Source organism: Perca flavescens, chromosome 12 (genome assembly GCF_004354835.1).
Source record: "Perca flavescens isolate YP-PL-M2 chromosome 12, PFLA_1.0, whole genome shotgun sequence".
Lineage (NCBI taxonomy): Eukaryota > Metazoa > Chordata > Actinopteri > Perciformes > Percidae > Perca > Perca flavescens.
In genome coordinates, this window is record NC_041342.1 from 30817463 (window position 1) to 30838149 (window position 20687).

Consider the following 20687-nt stretch of genomic DNA (forward strand, 5'->3'; position numbering starts at 1 on the left):
GTGGACTAGCCAGTCCTTCCTCCGCAGCGATGTGGAGGAAGGTCTGGCAATGCGAGACTACTCCGATAGTAGAGCTGCACACCAGTTTTAATTTTTTTATTTACAAAAATAACTAAATGAACAAAGTAACTAAAATCCATAGGCTACAACTAAAGAAGAAGAGGAGGAAGCATAATGACTGACAGTGTCATGGAAGCACCTGGTGCAGGCTCTGCCGCCATGGTAACAGACGATGACCACCCCAACGACAGTGGTGATGAAGATAACGTTACACACCTTTAGCCATAAAGTTCATAATCAAAGTTTATTTTTAACTTTAACTTCTAATAATTAAGTACATTTAATATCAGAAAACTGCTATGGCTACCTAAGTAGATATATCAGATACTTTCAGACTTTTACTCAAGTAATATTCTGAAAGGAGACTTTAACTTCTACCAAAGTCATTTTCTGGTAAGATACTTGCACGATTACAGGCAGCGATCAGTACAAGCTGATGTACATGGTTGGAGTAAGGTAATCGGGGGGAACACTGATCCCCCGATCAGTTAAAAAAGGCCAAAATCGACTCCGATCAGATACCGTGATTGGGATCGGGACATCCCTCCTGAACAGTAGTGTGAAAAGTTGAAGGAAAGACAGTTTTACCTGGTGCTTGTGGGAAGAAGGCTCCGATCAGCTTGGATCGCTTCTTCTCATAGCCCTTCTGTGTGATATCACCTGCCAGAGGAAACAGAGAGGGAGAGAGATATTTACTTTCCATGGTATTTTATATGAAGTAGTACTCACTGGTGATACTAAAGCCTGCAAAGTCACAGTACAGAACAAAGCACATCCATTGTTACAAATGCATGTTGTTGAATCAAAGTTTTTCTAACTTCACAGAACTTCGTTCCAGCAAATATTTAAGCAGGGAAACCGAATATGGCAGGCTAAAATTGTATAAAAAGATGCACAATAAGCAAATTAATAAAAACAAATGACAGAGAACAGGATTTAACAATAAGGTTTTTTTTTTTTCTTGTCCGTTCGGTTAAAAAGATTTTTACTGGCTTGGTACCCTGTACGAATTGTTATTTTTTTTTTTAAACGACAAAAAAGGAGAGAAATAAATGCTAAAAAAAGAAAGAAAATCAAATTAAAAAAGACTTTAAAAGGGTCAGAAACTTAAATAAAAAACATGACAAAAAGCATTGAATAAAAATGTTTAAAAGTTAAAAAGAAATAAAAAAAAATGTCAAAAAAAAATTGAAAAGTGTGCGAAAAAGTCAACATCAAAAAAAGAAAAAAAAAAGAAAAAGAGAATCAATTTCACACTCAAATCATATCGTTCAACAAGCATTCTTTGACGGCGGCAATGGAATGACAACGTAATTTATGATAGGAAGATGCTCGAAAGCCACATCGGGGCATATAAATATAACAACATGGCCGAGGTGCGGTTTACTTGCCCCGCGCCTTCGAGCAAAACCCTTAGCGTTGAACACTGGAGAAATAATAAAGCTGCAATGAAAAATATATACGTACATATTCTACAAAAAAAGCTGCAATCTAAGACATCAAAACTAAGCAGTCTGAGAGAAAGCTGATCACATTGTGCTTAGTCATCCTCTCCAACTCAGACCAGACGGTGCATACATGTGTGTATGTGAGTGTGCATGCGTGTGTATGTGCGTGTGTGTGTGTGTGTGCATGTGTGTGTGAGTGTACAGTATCTGAATAAATCTGGACCTTTAAGTACTGCAGATGCACTTAATTCGCCTTTCACAGAGTGACTAACCCCGTCAAAACCTGCTGACCAATCTCCCAGAGTGAAGCCATTAATCAAGCCGACCTAAAGGTCCCATCGGCAGATTTCCACACAGGCACGTCTGAATCCAAAAGCTCCTTTTAGAAAGGATTATTGGGAAAACCAGACGGGAGGAGTTTGCCACATTTACAAAGAATGTTTTTACGGGGCGCTATGCAGTTTGGACCATTTCTTCGCTTTTTGCTGGCAGGTTTCTCTATAGAGCCCCCCTACAGGTTTCTCTATAGAGCTCCCCCTACAGGTTTCTCTATAGAGCCCCCCTACAGGTTTCTCTATAGAGCTCCCCCCTACAGGTTTCTCTATAGAGCTCCCCCTACAGGTTTCTCTATAGAGCTCCCCCTACAGGTTTCTCTATAGAGCTCCCCCTACAGGTTTCTCTATAGAGCCCCCCTACAGGTTTCTCTATAGAGCTCCCCTACAGGTTTCTCTATAGAGCTCCCCTACAGGTTTCTCTATAGAGCTCCCCTACAGGTTTCTCTATAGAGCCCCCCTACAGGTTTCTCTATAGAGCTCCCCTACAGGTTTCTCTATAGAGCTCCCCCCACAGGTTTCTCTATAGAGCCCCCCCTACAGGTTTCTCTATAGAGCTCCCCCACAGGTTTCTCTATAGAGCTCCCCCTACAGGTTTCTCTATAGAGCTCCCCCCTACAGGTTTCTCTAGAGCTCCCCCCTACAGGTTTCTCTATAGACAGGTTTCTCTCCCCCACAGGTTTCTCTATAGAGCTCCCCCCTACAGGTTTCTCTATAGAGCTCCCCCTACAGGTTTCTCTATAGAGCTCCCCCTACAGGTTTCTCTATAGAGCTCCCCCACAGGTTTCTCTATAGAGCTCCCCCCTACATGTTTCTCTATAGAGCTCCCCCTACAGGTTTCTCTATAGAGCTCCCCTACAGGTTTCTCTATAGAGCCCCCCCTACATGTTTCTCTATAGAGCTCCCCTACAGGTTTCTCTATAGAGCTCCCCTACAGGTTTCTCTATAGAGCCCCCCCCTACATGTTTCTCTATAGAGCTCCCCTACAGGTTTCTCTATAGAGCCCCCCTACAGGTTTCTCTATAGAGCTCCCCCTACAGGTTTCTCTATAGAGCCCCCCCCTACATGTTTCTCTATAGAGCCCCCCCTACATGTTTCTCTATAGAGCTCCCCCTACAGGTTTCTCTATAGAGCCCCCCCTACATGTTTCTCTATAGAGCTCCCCTACAGGTTTCTCTATAGAGCCCCCCTACAGGTTTCTCTATAGAGATCTCGATCAGTCTGCCGTTTCCTCTTCCTCTGTTCCTCTACAATGCTTTCCGAGCTTTCTGCTTCTTTTTTGCCGGCTCAGCCATGACGATAGTGTGAAAAACTGCATCGCTACCTTGTTAGTCGGTTCCTGAATGGGCAACATCATGGCATCATGACTTTGCGTAAACATACACGCCACTTTCCATAGCCAAATGCCGAGTTATCTGTATGCATTTTGAGCCTTCCCACGTGTATGTCTACGCTGTATACAGCGGATGTAAACATACACACCATGTGGCGTCTTATCGCGAGAACGTGCCGTGCTACCTAAAAGGTTGGGTTTAGGAAAAGAACACTTTAGTAACACAAAAACACGACAAAAACACGACAAAAACACGCTTAGGAAAACAATAAACGGTTGGGTTTAGAGTAATTATTTTAAATAAATGGAGACGACCACCATTCAACTCGAAAAAAGTCATATAACCATTCCAATGACCCCGAAAATGTTTAGTTAAGGTCAAATATGCTAAAAAAAAAAAACTGCATAGTTCCCCTTTAAGAAAAGAGAGCCAGAAAAGTTTGGAAAAACCCACTGGAAAGTAAATGAATGTCAGCTGGAGTGCTTGTTTTTTTGACTGACAGCAGATGAATGTGTTTGACCCCACCCAACTTGTACTATAAGTGAACTAAAACCAAACACTGACAAATACTTTGTGAGTGAACTGAGGCAACAACTTAAGAGGGAAGCAGAAAGCTAAAGAGAGAGGCATCATGGGAATTGTATGAGCCGAGAGAAGTACCAGAGGCGTTTTCTTTCATGGCAAATCAAAAGACAGAGAAAAGAAAATGGTGACGAGTGTTTGAGTGTGAAAGCAGAGAGAGAGAGAGAGAGAGAGAGAGAGAGAGAGAGAGAGAGAGGGGGGGGGGGGGGAACGTGGGTAATGTAGTTTGTAATGTGCTGAGAGCCATAATGGGGCTCGCTGTGTGATTTAACTGTTAAGACGCGTCAATCAAACTGGTAATGTGAACGAGGGAGGTCCTGCCAATGGGGAACAAGCTTTTTATAAACATGGGTGTAAAAGATGGAGACGCTCAGCCAGTTTGGGACTGTTTGGCCAACGCATTCTCGCTCCTATCGCGTCAAAAAGCCACGCTTGGTCAGGTAAGGTACCTGACCAAGCGTGGCTTTTTGACGCGTCATATCATATCCTTGCAAAAACATTTTCTTTTGGATATGTATGTACATATCTATGTAGTCCATCCAGTGCTGATAATAATAATAATAATAATAATAATAATAATAATAATAATAATAAAATGACAAAAGCAACCCTCATAGCAAAAGAAAAATAGAAATTAAAAAAGTAAGGAAATATATCTATGTATAAGCACATACACATACATCTGCACCCCTATACACTTCCAATCATACATCTATACATATACGTACACAATATATGCATACACTCCCAAACTTTTACCTAAGAAACATAGGAGTTGATTTGTGTGTGTGTGTATATATATATATATATATATATATATATATATATATATATATATATATATATATATATATATATATATAAAGTTAACACACACACAATAGCTTAACTTAAAACACAATAACTTAGTTCATTCATTCATTTATCCGTTAGTCTACCAAAAACACTAAGAAAAAGCAGGGACGTGCATGAATGAATAACTAAATCTTTTTACATAATAATAATTGGTATACATCTACAATTTAAATCCACTGTTATTCATAATTCGTATACGTGTGTATGTTTGTGCGCATATTTATTCCTCTTAGTGTTTGTCATTGATGCAAAAAGTTTCCTTTAGCGTCATATTTAGTCACACTTGGTCGGGAGAGCACCTCGATACACTGCTGGGCCTTTGCCAAACATTTGATCCTGTGTCAAGCATTCAACTGCGTCAATGCTACAGGTTATTTACGTTTTATGTTATTTCATGTCCATGTTTCATCACGTGTTGCTTTTTGATTTGTGTATTGTCTATAATTTGGACAAGTGTGTCACAGCATGTGTATATTATTTTAAAAGCAAACCAGTTACATGCACAAGAATCTCAAAAATGCCAAACATTCCTTCATAAAACGAGTAAATATTTATTCTGAAACATCTCATGAAGCCTAAATGTGTTTCCGTACCCAGACAGAACTGTTGTGACAACTGTAACCGAGGCCGCAGACAATTTTCAGGATTTCTCTGACTGGGGGACGACCGATTTGAAAAGAACACCAAAAATTCAGGAGGAAATCAGAGTGAAGAGCTTCGCCTGACTTGGTGACGGACGCATGAAGCGGACCTGAGTGACGCTAAATCTGCAGCAGATTTGTCGAACACGGAGAAAGCTGTTTGCGCGGCTGACTTGACAAATCCTTCTTAAACACAAATACATGTGACTAACTGGCTCGGATCAAGAAACCGACTGTGGGCACGGACGTCATCGCTGACGATGCCAGAACTCTGCCTGTGTGTGTGTGTGTGTGTGTGTGTGTGTGTGTGTGTGTGTGTGTGTGTGTGTGTGTGTGTGTGTGTGTGTGTGTGTGTGTGCTTCTGGTAGCGTGGAGGCGAGGCACATGGCAATAATTAGCATCTCTGGTAGGGGAGCTAACTACCCTGCAGAGAGCAAGAGAAACTGGCAAATGCTTCAGTTTGAAAAGAGAAAAAGAGACATTGGGGGGGGGGGGGTGACACAAGGGAGAAACAGAGGGAGGTCAGACCTTGTCATTAATACTAACTTCCTAAAGTCATGGATACGTGATGTAATATAGCAAATAATGCATGGTTTATATTAGAGCTGGGCGATTTTTTTCCCTAAAAAAATCTGTGATTTAAAAAGAAAAAAAAACTCGATTTACGATTCGATTCCCCCCCCCCCTTCCATTTAAAACTAAATAACTGCAAACTGTAAATATATTTTAAAAATATATATTTATTGTATTTAATTAAAGTGCATCAACATAAACAAAATTGCAAACGCAAACCCTTTCTCTAAGTGAAAAGTCACTGTGCAGTGTGCAACAAAGATTGTTAAACATCCAAATTATTTATACTGTATTTGGATTGGAAAAAAAATCTAAAAAATCGATTTTTTAAAAAATATGAATCGATTTGACCTACCAACTCGATTTTTAAATCAAATTGATTTTTTTCCCAGCCCTAGTTTATATATAAAATGGGTATGGGTGGCTTGTGGCTCGGAGCTAGAGCACTCGTCCCATAGTCTCCCATTGCCCCCAGACCTTCCTCCGAAGCACTAGCCGTCCCATAACAACAAGGTTGGCAGTTCAATCCCAGGCTCCTCCGGCCACATGTCCAAGTGGCCCTAAGCAAGACACTTAACCCCAAATTGCTCCCCGAACGCTTATAGGTGACTTCTGCTCCTATAATATACTTAGGATGGGTTAAATTGCAGAAATAGAGTTTCACCGAATTGTACTCTGTGTACAGTGTAGTTTTTTTGTCTGTTTCCATGAGCAAAATAAAAGCAATGTGAAGTGACACACATACAGACAGACAGACAGACACGCAGACAGACAGACAGACAGACAGACAGAAAGTGGAACGTCGTGGATATAGGCTAATCTTGACCTGTCAGACTTATTTTTTTTAAGCAATTTACATCCCAAGTATGCAAAGAAGCAAGGAAAAAAAAAAAGTCTGTCCGTCTCTTTGTTTGGGGGACGTTGCCACAGGCCGTTAGAGACAGGTACACACACACACACAGGTTTGTGGCACTATCTTTGTGGGGACCTGTCATTGATATAATGCATTCCCTAGCCCCTTACCCTAACCTTAACCATCCCAACTAAATGCCATATTAACCCTTACCCTAACCTTAACCATCACAATTAAATGCCTAACCTTAACCCTTACCCTAACCTTAACCATAACCTAATTATATCCCTAATCCTACAACCAAGTCTTAACCCTCAAACAGGCCATTAAACTTGTGGGGTCCAGCATTTTGGCCCCACAAAGCTTTCGGGACACCACAAGTATACTGGACTCCCGGTTTGTGGACCCCACGAATATAGTTAACAAGAATGCACACACACACACACACACACACACACACACACACACACACACACACGGTGCCTGACATGTTTCGAATCACAGCAATTTGGCGAGAGGCTAAGACAAATCAGATTTAAAAAGTTAACAGTTGCATCATTTTGACAAAGACAGGGGATCAAAACTTACTATTTACTACTTGAAATACTGGTGCAAAGAAAAGTGAACCTCTGAACTACAGTGAATACAACCAAAAACAGAGAGACAATTCTTCTGATTTTTTTTTTTTGATATTCCAATGAGTTTTTAAATGGTTTTATTATATAAAGATATATGTAAATAAACCTATAAAAGAGGATGTATATCTTCAGTTTACCTGTAAACCTATTGATCGACAGTAATGGAGGTATATGATCCTTCTCTAACAATTATTATATTCTATACTATAACTATATTCTCAGACAGGCTTGCTGCAAATCAAATCACTCCGCCCAAGTAGCAGAATGAATATAGTTCCCGGTTTGTTTACAGTTAGAAGATGGCTGTGGATGGGATTTGGGATGCGTGGGATTTCCCCCTTTCTGGTCATACATATCACTGCTTCTGCTGAATAATTTTTTATCCCAAACCCATCCAACACGTTAGGGATGAACTGGAACGCAGACTGAGAGCTGGACCTGATCACAAAACATCAGCGTTTGCTCTTGTGTCTGAATGGGAGCAAATCTCTGCAGAAAGACTGAAAAGCAGAAGAGTGGAGGCGTACCTGTCATAACTGCTGGAGCCATTTTGCAGATTTACCTTATTTCATTTATAATTATGCTTCGACATCATGCATTTTCCATTGTGCATTAATGGTGACAATGCATTGGAATGTCTTCCGTTTACATTTAGTTATTTTGCTCATCATTGCTATTATTACGATGATGAATGTGTAAAATCCCATAGGATAATGGGATCTGAAGGTGTGGTGACACCTTTAGATTTAGGACAGGTGAACAGGTGTTCAGGTGTAGCGGTAGAGCAAACAATTTTCAACCGCATACACATAATCTGCATAACTAATGATGCGGAGCATATTAGTAAAGCTGTAAAGCAAAGCGCCGTCAGAAGAATGTGACTCGCTCCGAAACGTGTTTTAAACGTTTTTGTAGTGTTCCCTGGACACAAACCAGTAAGAGCCATTAAAAAGGAGGTCCACAGTATTGCAGGTGAATGATGAAAACCCTTAATTCATCCTTGTGTAACCCTTTGCAATAAAAGATTATGAATTATAAATTCTGTTAATGATGGTGCTGTGCTGCAGCCTCAGAATAGGACTAGTACTTTTTCGGCCGCAGGATTGCACCTAAATTAAATATATTATAGGTTCAATACCATTTCACCAGTAATATTATATTTATGATTAAATATGATATTAATACAGTATATTGGAACTAACGCATTTACTCTAGCAGCAAATTTCTCCCACGCAAATTCTCTCTCTTTTGCTTCAGCCGCTGTGTTGTTGGTTTTTTTGTAACGAAATGCATGTTCAAACTCGCCGTATGTGCGCATGAGTATATGGTCGTTGCCGTGGTGAATCGTAGTTTCATGGCTCCATTCATGCTGCCTTTTTATAGTGGTGGTGCACGCGTTTAACTCCGAGTGAACCTACTCCGAGTTGACTGAACCGACTCACATCAGCTGTTCGGAAACCGAAAACTACGTTTACGTGCAGCCAATAACCCGTTCAAAACCGGAATATTAGCAATAACCCGGTCGCGCACGGCCATGTAAACACCGGCACAAACACGAATATGCTCATATTCCGGTTTTTAAAAACCGAAATTCTGGTCATGTAAACCAAAAAAAACATGAATATAATGTCTTTTGTTGACGGTAGAAAGTACCAAGATAGTGAGATTTATAAGAAGGTGACCGAAAAGTTATTGCGTCTTAATGTTGTCGCCGTTTACATCGGGATATTGCCAATTGATTACAAATTCCACGTATACAGGAGTAACTCTCTCTGCTCACGCATGTAAACGGGTTATTCCGAATAGTGACCTTAACTCGACCATAACCTGAAAATTGACAGCTTGTAAACGTAGTCAGTTTCCCATCTCAGGGTAAATCAACTCAGAGATCAGGGTTAGACTCAGAGTTTGTTAAACCTCCTTCCTGAAACGGGCCCCAGGTGTCCACATACTTTCGCTAAAGCAGTGCACAAACACGCTCTGCATACGACTGCAGCGTCAGAACACAACTCTGCTCTGCTAAATCACCTCCAGTCTGTTTGTACAGAAACAGCCGAGCTCCATGACCATATACAGTAAGAGAGAGAGAGAGAGGACGATGGAGGGAGAGGGAGAAGGGAAGGAGAGGAGAAGAGGGAGAGGGAGAGAGAGAAGGAGAGAGGGAGAGGGAGGGAGAGAAGGCAGGAGAGGAAGGGGGGGAGGAAGAGGGAGGGCGACACGAATGCTAGCAATGACAGATATATGAAGTGAAGAGTGAGAACAATAAAGAAAGAGGAGGAAAAAACAAGAAAGAGCAGAGGAAAGAGTGCCATGTACCAAGACAGAGGTGAGAAAGGAGGGAGAGAAAGAAAACGTTGCATCAAACCAGCACCTAAAAAGGAAACCGTGGATTTTATTGTTTCCACACTGCAACCATAGAGATAGATAGATAGAGAGAGAGAGAGAGAGGGAAAACGATGGAGAACTGAAAGCATAAAAAAGGAGTGTTTGATGAGAAGAGGGAGAGAAGGGTTGCAGGAGGAAGAGACAGATAGTGACAAAGAAGAGGTGAGAAAAAAAAGCGGAGAAAACAGGAGAGAGGGAGAGGTTTCTGATTATGAATTATGAACTTAACAAAAAAGTGTGAAATAACTGAAAACATGTCTTATATTTTAGATTCTTCAAAGTAGCCACCCTTTGCTTTTTTTGGTAACTCTGAAAACCCTTGGTGTTCTCTCAATGAGCTTCATGAGGTAGTCACCTGAAATGGTTTTCACTTCACAGGTGTGCTTTGTCAGGGTTCATTAGTGGAATTTTTTCCCTTATTAATAAAAAAGCAGTTATTTCACACTTTTTTGTTAAGTTCATAATTCCATATGTGTTCATTCATAGTTTTGATGCCTTCAGTGAGAATCTACAATGTAAATAGTCATGAAAATAAAAAGGAAACGCATTGAATGAGAAGGTGTGCCCAAACTTTTGGCCTATACTGTAGCTACATTAAGTAATGTAATTCGTATGTATTCCACGTATTTATTGCTGTATTGACTGCTGCTGTAGAAGAACACTCTGGGCCGCACAATGAGGAGGTCGCGGTGGATGGATGGGTCATAAATAGGGCTGTAACGATACACCAAACCCACAATTTTTGACCCACGATTCAGTACAAACCTTGATTATTTGGGGGGGTGGTGGTTGGAGGAGAGTTCTACTCAGTAAACGTAATACAACTTTATTTTCGGCCACATGAAGCTCACTTTTTGTCGGTAAAACTAAACCAGCTCGTGGTCACCTGGTTGCCTTATTTGGTAAGACATACAAATTTGTGTGCACACTTTTTTGTACGATATCATAGGAACTCCTTTCATGAGAATGTGTTGCAGGCAGGACTGCCATCCCCTCAGGATGAAGTATAATAACTTTGGTGATCCTCTGGCTTTTCCTGTTGCTCCATCATGAGGTCAACATTTGTCCAAAACTTATGACCCGATTAGGCTGATATTCTGTTATTTATTCGGTCTTTTGTCTTCGTTACACACTCTCATTATTCCTGTTTCTGTTGGAGAGAAATATCAATAGACACACACACACACACACACACACACACACACACACACACACACACACACACACACACACACACACACACACACAGAGCCTTGAACACATTTACACTTTTCATTATAATTACTTGTATAGCTTTGTCCTAGTGTCCTAGTTTTGTTGATTTGAATATTACCATTGGTATATTGTGATTATTGCTACTTTGGTTTTTATATGATTATTGATATTGTTGTGGAATTTGTATTTGTATTCATTTTGCGTGGTGCTTTGGCAATATTGTGTTTGTTACATGCATGGCAATAAAGCAAATTGAATTGATTAGAAATTGAGAGAGAGAGAGAGAGAGAGAGAGGCATGTTACATATGCTCTTTCATTATGTTTAGCTTCCAGGGACGCAGTCAGAAACCTCTCCCTCTCTCCTGTTTTCTCCGCTTTTTTTTCTCACCTCTTCTTTGTATACACATAGCCAGACATTACTCCACAGCACAGCTAACGTTAGATGCTAGTCTCACATAGCCAGACGTTACTCCACAGCACAGAGGAGTAGCTAACGGTAGATGCTAGTCTCACATAGCCAGACATTACTCCACAGCACAGAGGAGTAGCTAACGTTAGATGCTAGTCTCACATAGCCAGACATTACTCCACAGCACAGGGGAGTAGCTAACGTTAGATGTATTGACAGTCATAAAAGCCCGTGCTCACGCGGAGCTCTGTAACCAACTGACAGACACATTTTTTCGGCTTAAAATTACAGTATGAACCGCTAAAAACACAACAACCTCACTGTCCTCTCCACACGCCAGTCAGGCACACTTCCTCGGCTTAGAATTACAATACGAAACGCTAAAAATACCACTACCTTGCCGACGGAACACACTTCATTGGCTTAGCTAGAATTACGGCAAAAATCGCTAAACACACTGCAAACTCACAGTCCTCTCTTTCCGATTTACAGCCCCCCTCTCGTGGCTTAAAATAACTCACAGTTGTCGGCTCAAGCCACTGAACTAAATGTTGTAAACAGCCATGGGCTGCTTGCCTGGTCCTCCCGGTAACGTTAACAGTTAGCAGGGTTAGCATGACGGCGTTAGCCAGGACCAGTCGGGATCACTTTACTGGCTGTGTCTCAATTGTTTTTGCGAGTAACCAACTCGGTTACTCTAGCTATATAATTCAATGTGAGTACACAAATATTGAAATGACAAAAAATGCCCGTCCCTAGTAGCTGTGATAAATTAGCCTGAAGCTAATTCTTACCTGTTCAGGAGAAAATAAGCCAACTCTGCGTCCTTTTGGGATCTAAGCTGTCTCCATCTTTCAAATACATCTCCAATATTTACCAGGGGGTTGTTACGTCTCTGGTCACGCAACTGTTAGAAACATGCTGTTTTCTTTTTTTTAATGTCATGTAGAATCCATATCCGTTGATCTTGTTCGTTTATTTGCTGCTTTCATGGCTGTAGTACCGTTACAGCTGTAGCGCACTGGGTTTACGTTTTTACAGGTATATCTGGCAACCCGGCCTGGCTGTCAAACTGGGCCGTTTCAGTTTAACATGTTTCCTTAATATCTGATGAGGCATTGGTGTCATTTTTGGATTTATTGCAGTACAAATATTACATATTGGACCTTTAAGTACATAATTCCATATGTGTTCATTCATAGTTTTGATGCCTTCAGTGAGAATCTACAATGTGAATAGTCATGAAAATAAAGAAACACATTGAATGAGAAGGTGTGTCCAAACTTTTGGCCTGTACTGTATGTGAACGAATGTTTCATGAGAACCGCCTGTGGCAATCCATTCCAAGAGTTCACAAGAGCATTGTGAACTGTAAATGAACTGTCATATCAATTTAGTGCCGATTCATTTTACAAACATATCGTGCTTGTCATTAACAAAAACAAAATGGAGATAATAACATACTGGAGAAAGGAAGCAAATTACACACACAATCGCACACACAGAGAGCTTTGCATCCACAAAAACCAAACACACAGTTGAGCTGAGAGGAAACGCCCAAGGACTCCCCCGGGAATGAGGGCAAGGACACACACACACACACACACACACACACACACACACACACACACACACACACACACACACACACACACACACACACACACACACACACACACACACACACGTTGCAGCAGGTGTTTACAGTAACAACACGCTGAGTCAGGGCTGACACTCAGGTAGAAACACACACACACACACACACACACACACACACACACACAGGAAGTAGCTCATATGCTCACTACAACAAGTCCTCCAACGGTGACAGGAAATACAACCTCGTATCTAAACCAGAGAACGTCCGTTGTGGTTTTTATACATTAAGGTCGCGATTTCAAACACGTCTTTAGCCCTGTTCCCACGGGATTAGTGTAACCTGGTGACCTCTACTATCGATATTATATCGATATCGTGATATATGACTAGATATCGTATTAGATTTTGTATATCGTAAAATCGTAAATGGCATAAGTGTTGTCTTTTCCTGGCTAATTTTCAACTGTAGTCCTAGTTGTAGGGCTGTCCTCGACTAAAGAAATTCTTAGTCGACTAACACCTATAGGATTTTGTCGACTAATCGATTAGTTGATTTAATTGACAGAGCTGTGCGCTTTGAGAGTTGGTTAAGACTAGAAAAGCACAATATAAATGTAGTTAATTAACCATCTGTAAAACTGAGTTTCTCCACAATTAATCCTGCAAAAGCAAATCTTGTGTTTTAAATTGTGTACCATAAATGTGCTCAGAAGTTTCTTGGAAATAAGTAATTAAGCATGAATAAGCATAAAAAATGACTAATCGACTAAAGAAATCTTAGTCGACTAAGACCAAAACGACCGATTAGTCGACTAAGAGGTGGCAGCCCTACCTAGTTGCATGCATGTCTATATTGTGGGAAGAAACCAGAGGCCTGGGACAATCTGGGTTCGAACCCCGAACCTTCTTGCTGTGAGGCTGAAGTGCTAACCACCAAACCAGTGAAGTTAACTGCCGTTTACTTTTATTTTCAAACGGGACTCAAACCCCACTCTCCTGAGTGAAAGTCCCAAGTTTGTCTGACCCAGACACCACCCCCAACATACCTCCCTACGTTGGAAATTTGGCACTTTTATTATTTTCGCTGCTTTACTTCCGAGCGTTTTTGGGGGGAGGACAGTCTCTTGTTGGTCACTACACATTTGAACTCTGCATTACATGGTTTTGAATTTCCTTACACTTGGGTAAAATCACAACTGTTTTTCATGTTTTACCTTCACTAAGAAGTACAAAAAAACTCTTTGAAACTCAAAAATTAATGGTTGTTGGTCTTTGATCCTTAAGGAGGAGGACATTTTGGACTCAAACCCCCCTCTCCCGAGTGAAAGTCCCGAGTCTGTCTGACCCAGACGCCACCCCAAAATACCTCCCTACATGGAAATTTGGCGCTCTTATTCTTTTTGCCACCTCACACCCGCTTTGCTCCAATCATAATTACTACGAGCGGTTTTTGGGGGAAGGACAGTCTTGCACATTAAGCTTGTTTGTCACTATACATTTAAACTTTGCAGTACATGGTTTTGAATATTATCAGTCAACTGAGATCCCAACTGACACACACACACACACACACACACACACACACCAAAAGAAGAAGGTTCCCAAAATAGAACTGCAGTCCCAATGTGCAAACACACACACACACACACACACACACACACACACACACACACACACACACACACACACACACACACACACACACTCTCTCTCACACACACACACACACACACACACACACACACACACACACACACACCTGTGCTGCAGGTAGAATTGGCTGGCAGTCTCATGATATTTACCTTGAGGGCTTTTAATGTTTTTCCGTCAGGATTTTTTGTGTGCAGAGGAAACAGTCTGGGACAAAAACATTCTTTAAAACTCTAAAATTGATGGTTGTCACGCTGACAAATAGCTGTTGGTCTTTGATTCCTGAGAGGAGGACATTTTGGAGTCATGTTTTTTTCCCCATGACACCAAAACTATGGCAGCTTTTTGGCGTCTTTTTGCCTACTTGATGTTGTGGTTTTCCTTTCATCTACGCTTCCAACTGTCTCTGTTAAAGCGAGCAGAAAAACACAACAGCTAACGCTAACATCTCCCATCTGAGCGATAGACAAAGCACACGTGCTAAAACTACTTGTCAGAAGGTGTTAAAAATAACACATTTCCCCCTCCCCCCCTCTGGTTGTCATAAAATTTAAATAACCATTTTTTTCCTCATGGCACGGCCAGTAGCAGTTTAAATGATTTACGGGTCCGTCCTGTGCACCTCTGGAAAAACAGAGCTAACTAAGCTGGCTCCGGTTCCTGTTAAACCATAACACGCACAATAAGGAGGTCAGGGTGGAAAGTCCCCATCACAGTTTATGTTCGGCCGCATGAAACGATGAAGGAAATGAATTTGTCTGAAACGCATGGCTTCATCAGTTCATTCAGACGGTGCAGACGGAGTTAATCTAGCTCATCAGACCCAAAACGTGGCGTAAACCAAAAGATCAACACCGTCTACTGATTAAACTATAGGGGTGGGGGGAAAAATCGATACAGCATAGTATCGCGATATTTTTCTTGGCAATACTGTATCGATACACAGACGCCAAGTATCGATCTTTTATGATATATGTGTTGGTCAGTTTGTCTGCTTGACAATCCCATTTTGCAGCAATAAAATTGAAGTGAGATGAACAAACAGAGAAATGCATCTTTTTAGATAAAACAGATGTTGACAAAATTGTCCTTTGGCGACATCATTTGAAATTGGCAATAAATCTGAAGTTGGAATACAATACACATTGCAATATATTGCAGAATATTGCAATGTGTTTAAAATCGCAATAATATCGTATCGTGACATAAGTATCGGGATGATATCGTATCGTGAGGCCTCCGGTGATTCCCACCCCTGTTAAACTACTGATAATTCTACAAGACTACTGCTGCTGAGAACTACTGCTACTACCGCCACCACGGACATAGAGTGTACATGGATATAGAAAGGGTTAGGGTAGGGTTCCAAACAACAAAATTTCGCTTCGCTCTCATTGAGGTTGAATGGAGACGAAATTCGCCCTGATTGTGAGCGAGATGAGAGCGAATCGCTGAGGGGAGCGAAATAAATTTGAAGAAAGTTTAACTTTATTCAAATGAGGACCACTGGCGAACCAATCAGGTCCACGTGTTTGTGTTTAGAGGCGGGAGTTACAAAAAAAAGCTTGACAAAGATGGCGGAGGTTATCAGCGCCGTAGCATGAACATTTGTACGTGATTAAAATGTTTCTACATGAACATCAGTACTTCTATCAACACGGATTGTCGTTTATATGTCACACAAACTTAAACAGGGCAAACACACACCACCAAATAGACCACTGTAGATAGTTTAAACATGCTGTGCATTTTTACCGCCTTGTGTCTTCTGACAGCCTGGGACATTTAAAAAAAAAATTCAGTCTTGCATGTTGTTTTCGCGACCACGCCCCCGAGGCAAACTTTCGCTGGCCGAAATTCATGTGGTGTTTCGCTATTGGAACCCTACCGTTAGGGTTAGCAGAGCAGATTAGCATCAACATCGACTGAGAAAGCAGCAGGTCTTCCACCTTGAATGGTTAGTGTTTTCTGAAAGTGTTGCATTGTAACTTCTTAAGTCCCACAGATGAATGAAAGTTTTTTCAGAAAAGACAAAAGAAACCTCTAATCAGATCTGAACAGTACATAGTCTAAATCCACGTTTCATTTCCAGGATCAACACAGTCTCACTCCAATGTCCTTTACCCTCCACTTTCTTCGGGTTGTCATTTTAAACTCCGATGGATTTCTGGGAACTATGGTTAACTGCTCCTCAGATCTCTGCAGGGTAAATCCACACAGCTAGCTAGACTATCTGTCCAATCTGAGTTTTCTGTTGCATGACTAAAACTACCTTTGAACATACACATCAACATGCACAAGTTCCTTCTAGAGGCTATTTTGCAGAGGCACCGTGGCTACGTCTGGCGCTTAGCACCGCCCAAGTCGATTGTGATTGGTTTAAAGAAATGCCAATAAACCAGAGCACGTTTTTCTACTAGCCAGAGCCTCCTCCGCAGCACTGTGTACTAACTTGTACATAAAATGGCGTTACCACGATGACATACGGTACCTGCCTTGGATCGGCCAACAGACGTCTATTGAAATCGTGCAGCATGTAGCTGCAATACTTAGAAAAGCCAGCATCCAATAACTCATCACTGTTCTAAATCAGTTGTTCTAAATCAGTGCACGTATATGTAAGGAAACAATACTTAAGATTTGTGCAATATCAGCAGATAACCTACATGAGACTTGTTGTCATTTCAGCCTCTTGCGGTCTTATATTTGTGTTTTAACCTGTCACTTCATCAGGTTTAGAACATTTTGCCACAGAAATGCTGATTAATGTGAGTTGTTCTTATGAATAAAGAAATGACATAGAATGAATAAAAGCAGTGTCTTTGTGTGTGCTTACATGTTGTTGATGCGTTCTAATGTGTGTCTATACACTTTCACCTGTGTCTACTGTGTATGATACTTGTATGTGTATGTTTTTCCCATGCCATCAACCTGCCAGTTGTCCTGATCTGGAATAGTGGTTGTGTCAATTTTACTTCTCTATGTCTTTCTCGTTTTATGTGTATGTGTTGTATTGTTGTAGCTTGTCTATTGTTTTAAGCCATTAACCTGCTAGGGACTGCAGATGAAAATTAGCCTGTATGGATAAATCTGGCACATTTACATGTTTGACCTTGTACTCATGTTCATTAATGTGCGTTGTGCCTTTTAAATAGAAGAAATAATAATAATAAAAAAATAATAATAATGGAATCATTCAGCCCCAGGTCTCCTGATATAACATGCAACAGCCTCCTGAAAGGAACACATGTCCCATATCCCCACTTCGGATAAATTGCCGCATAAATTAAATTCGCACTTCATAAATTGCAGATTTCCGTGCAAAATATGCGGGGCTTGCATGATTTCATAATCCCCGCATTTTCGTTGCAAAAAAGTCCCCTGATATATCTTAGCAGAAAGTTGAAAAATGTTGCGTTTACTTCAGACAAGAGCAGCCATTTACCCCTGTTGCCATGGGAACGTTATGAAGTGACGTAATTACGCGATGTGAACATCATCGAAAAGCAGGGTGTTGGGGGGGGGGGGGGGGATCACTTTTTTTTCTTTTTCATCAAACCGCAACTTTTACAAGTTCCCGCAATTTCATTGCATATAATTGCATAAATATCATATAGCATATTCCATCGCATTTTTTAAGAAAACGGCATAATCAAGGATTTTTGCCCGCAACAATCACACAAAAAAAACTCAGCATTTTTCTGGAAGGACTGTTCATTTCTTATGTCAGTACACAGTTTTGTGCATTAAAATGTACGTACAATATAACCTGTGTTTAGCCTGAAGCAGCTGCAGATCATATTGCTGCAAAGCGCATCACTTCAATTTAATGTCGACAGAAACTAAGCGAGCAGAGTTTGTCTCAGTTCAGCCGCATGGCTCATCATATCACATCATACAACATCATATGTACGCTGACACACGCTTCCTCCTACTACTACTGCTACAATCAATTATAATACTATCAGAAGGCCATGCTAGATAGGCACGTAAATGCTAAGTTTGACATCAGGCCAAAGTTAATTTGAAAACACACTCACATTTACTCCTTCCATCCATCAATGAGAAAAACTAACCGAGTGAAGCCAAAGAACTGGGAAACATTTCTCCAACTAGGCTAATTATATTCAGATAATCAGCACATACACACACACACACACACACACACACACACACACACACACACACACACACACACACACACACGACACTCACCGAGCATAATGCCAACAGGCAGCAGGAGTAAAAAAAACTGACAGACTCGGCTTCATGCTCCTCTCAGACGAGCCTCTGTCCTTGTCTGTGGTCCTTCCCACCGCTCAGTGTGTGAAAACACTGGTTGCTTATTCCCCATTGGCAGGACACACACACCCACAAACACACACACAGAGAGGACACACACACCCACCCCCCCTCTTTCTCTCTCTATTAGCACACACACAAAGACAAGCAGCTTATTAGTTTTGAAGAGGAGCAGGTCGACCTCCTTCTGTACAGACAAAGGGCTGAAGGGGCTGACATTTATCCACTGATGCTGCCTTTGTTGTTAAGACACACACACACACACACACACACACACACACACACACACACACACACACACACACACACACACAAACACACTTTGCAGAAGAGGATTGGTTGGCAATTATTTCACCGTTTAGGAAGTCTACAAAGAAACTACTTTTCACCTCAGTTCTGCGTGTGTGTGTGTGTGTGTGTGTGTATGTAAACAAGAAGTCTTTACACCTCCCATCCCCCCCCCCCCAGTCCCTTCAGTTGGTGCGGTCCAACCTGCCTGCCCAAACATGACATCAGCAAATCCAACAAATTGGTTTGTCGGCCGACTTCACAGTGAGGTGACACACACACACACACACACACACACACACACACACACACACACACACACACACACACACCGGGGGGCATGTCTTCATATCTCCAGCCTCTGCGCCTTGGGATGTGTAACTCCCATCTCTAGAGGTTACTATGGTAATAACTGCCAACAAAAGGGGGGTTAGTGGATGAAATTAATATTGTTATAATTATCAGAGTGCTTAACTTTTTTTTTAAATTGACTGAAATATTCAGAATTACACAAAAAGTGAAACTAATGTTGGTCTGACACTGAAGACAATCCTGGGTAACACTTTACTTGAAGGTATATACATAATCGTGACATGACACTGTCATAACGATGACATGACACTGTCATGAACGTGTCATAAACGTAATAAACAAGTCATAAACGTTTATGACTTCTGTCAGTAAGTGTCATTCGGTTTATGTCATTGACAAGTTGACATTGTTTGGGTTGTCTTGATTATGACAACTTGACATTAATCAAAGTGACATTACCAGAAGTTGTCTTGGTCATGACAAGTTGACATTACATTTGTTTGGGATGTCTCGGTCAAGACAACTTGACATTAAACAGGATGACATTATGTCAAGTTGTCATGACGGACACATCCTTTTTTAATGTCAACTTTTCATGACCAAGACAACTTCTGGTAATGTCACTTTGATTAATAACAACTTGTCATAATCAAGACAAACAATGTCAACTTGTCGCGACAAAAACCGAACGACACTTAATGACAGAAGTCATAAATGTTTATGACTTGTTTATAACGTCAATGGCACGTTCATGACAGTGTCATGTCATAGTTATGACAGTGTCATGTCACTTTTATGTAGATACCTTCAAGTAAAGGGTTACCCAATCCTATGATGTTGAACAATGTTTGTAGGTACATTTAGGACCTCTAACTGTGACACATTGTGTTGAAATCTGAGTCAAACTCCAGTTGCAGTTTTCTACAAATAATCTCTTTTTATCTTCCGCGATATGTACATCGCTCCAGTTGATATTGTGCTGACGATAAAAAAAAAAACGATATATTGTGCAGTCCTAGTTGCTATCATTTATCTTTTATTTAATGGGATGAACAATGCAGTCTTTTTTATGTGTAGTCATAACGACTGTCCTCCTGAACATAAATATGGGTACAACCACCCAACATGCAGGCACCAACAAGCCAGTTAGCAACATCTCATTTAAAGACTTTCAACTGCAAAACTTCACCTCATTGTAAATCAATAATAT

The 20687-nt window shown here is 41.0% G+C and overlaps 1 protein-coding gene across 2 annotated transcripts in view; it reads right to left on the reverse strand.

Annotated features, from left to right (window-relative positions):
- LOC114565053 (disco-interacting protein 2 homolog C) overlaps positions 1-20687 on the reverse strand; it is a 299966-nt gene that overhangs the window by 141982 nt on the left and 137297 nt on the right. The window contains exons 1-2 of one of the 2 annotated variants that reach the window (XM_028592867.1): positions 18791-18862; positions 649-720 (exon numbers count right to left, since the gene is read on the reverse strand). In XM_028592867.1, coding sequence (XP_028448668.1) covers positions 649-720; positions 18791-18797 — 79 coding nt within the window. In that variant the 5' untranslated portion in view covers positions 18798-18862. Of the gene's footprint in view, positions 1-648; positions 721-18790; positions 18863-20687 lie in introns of those variants that run through there. The other variant, XM_028592866.1, reaches the window with a different exon arrangement.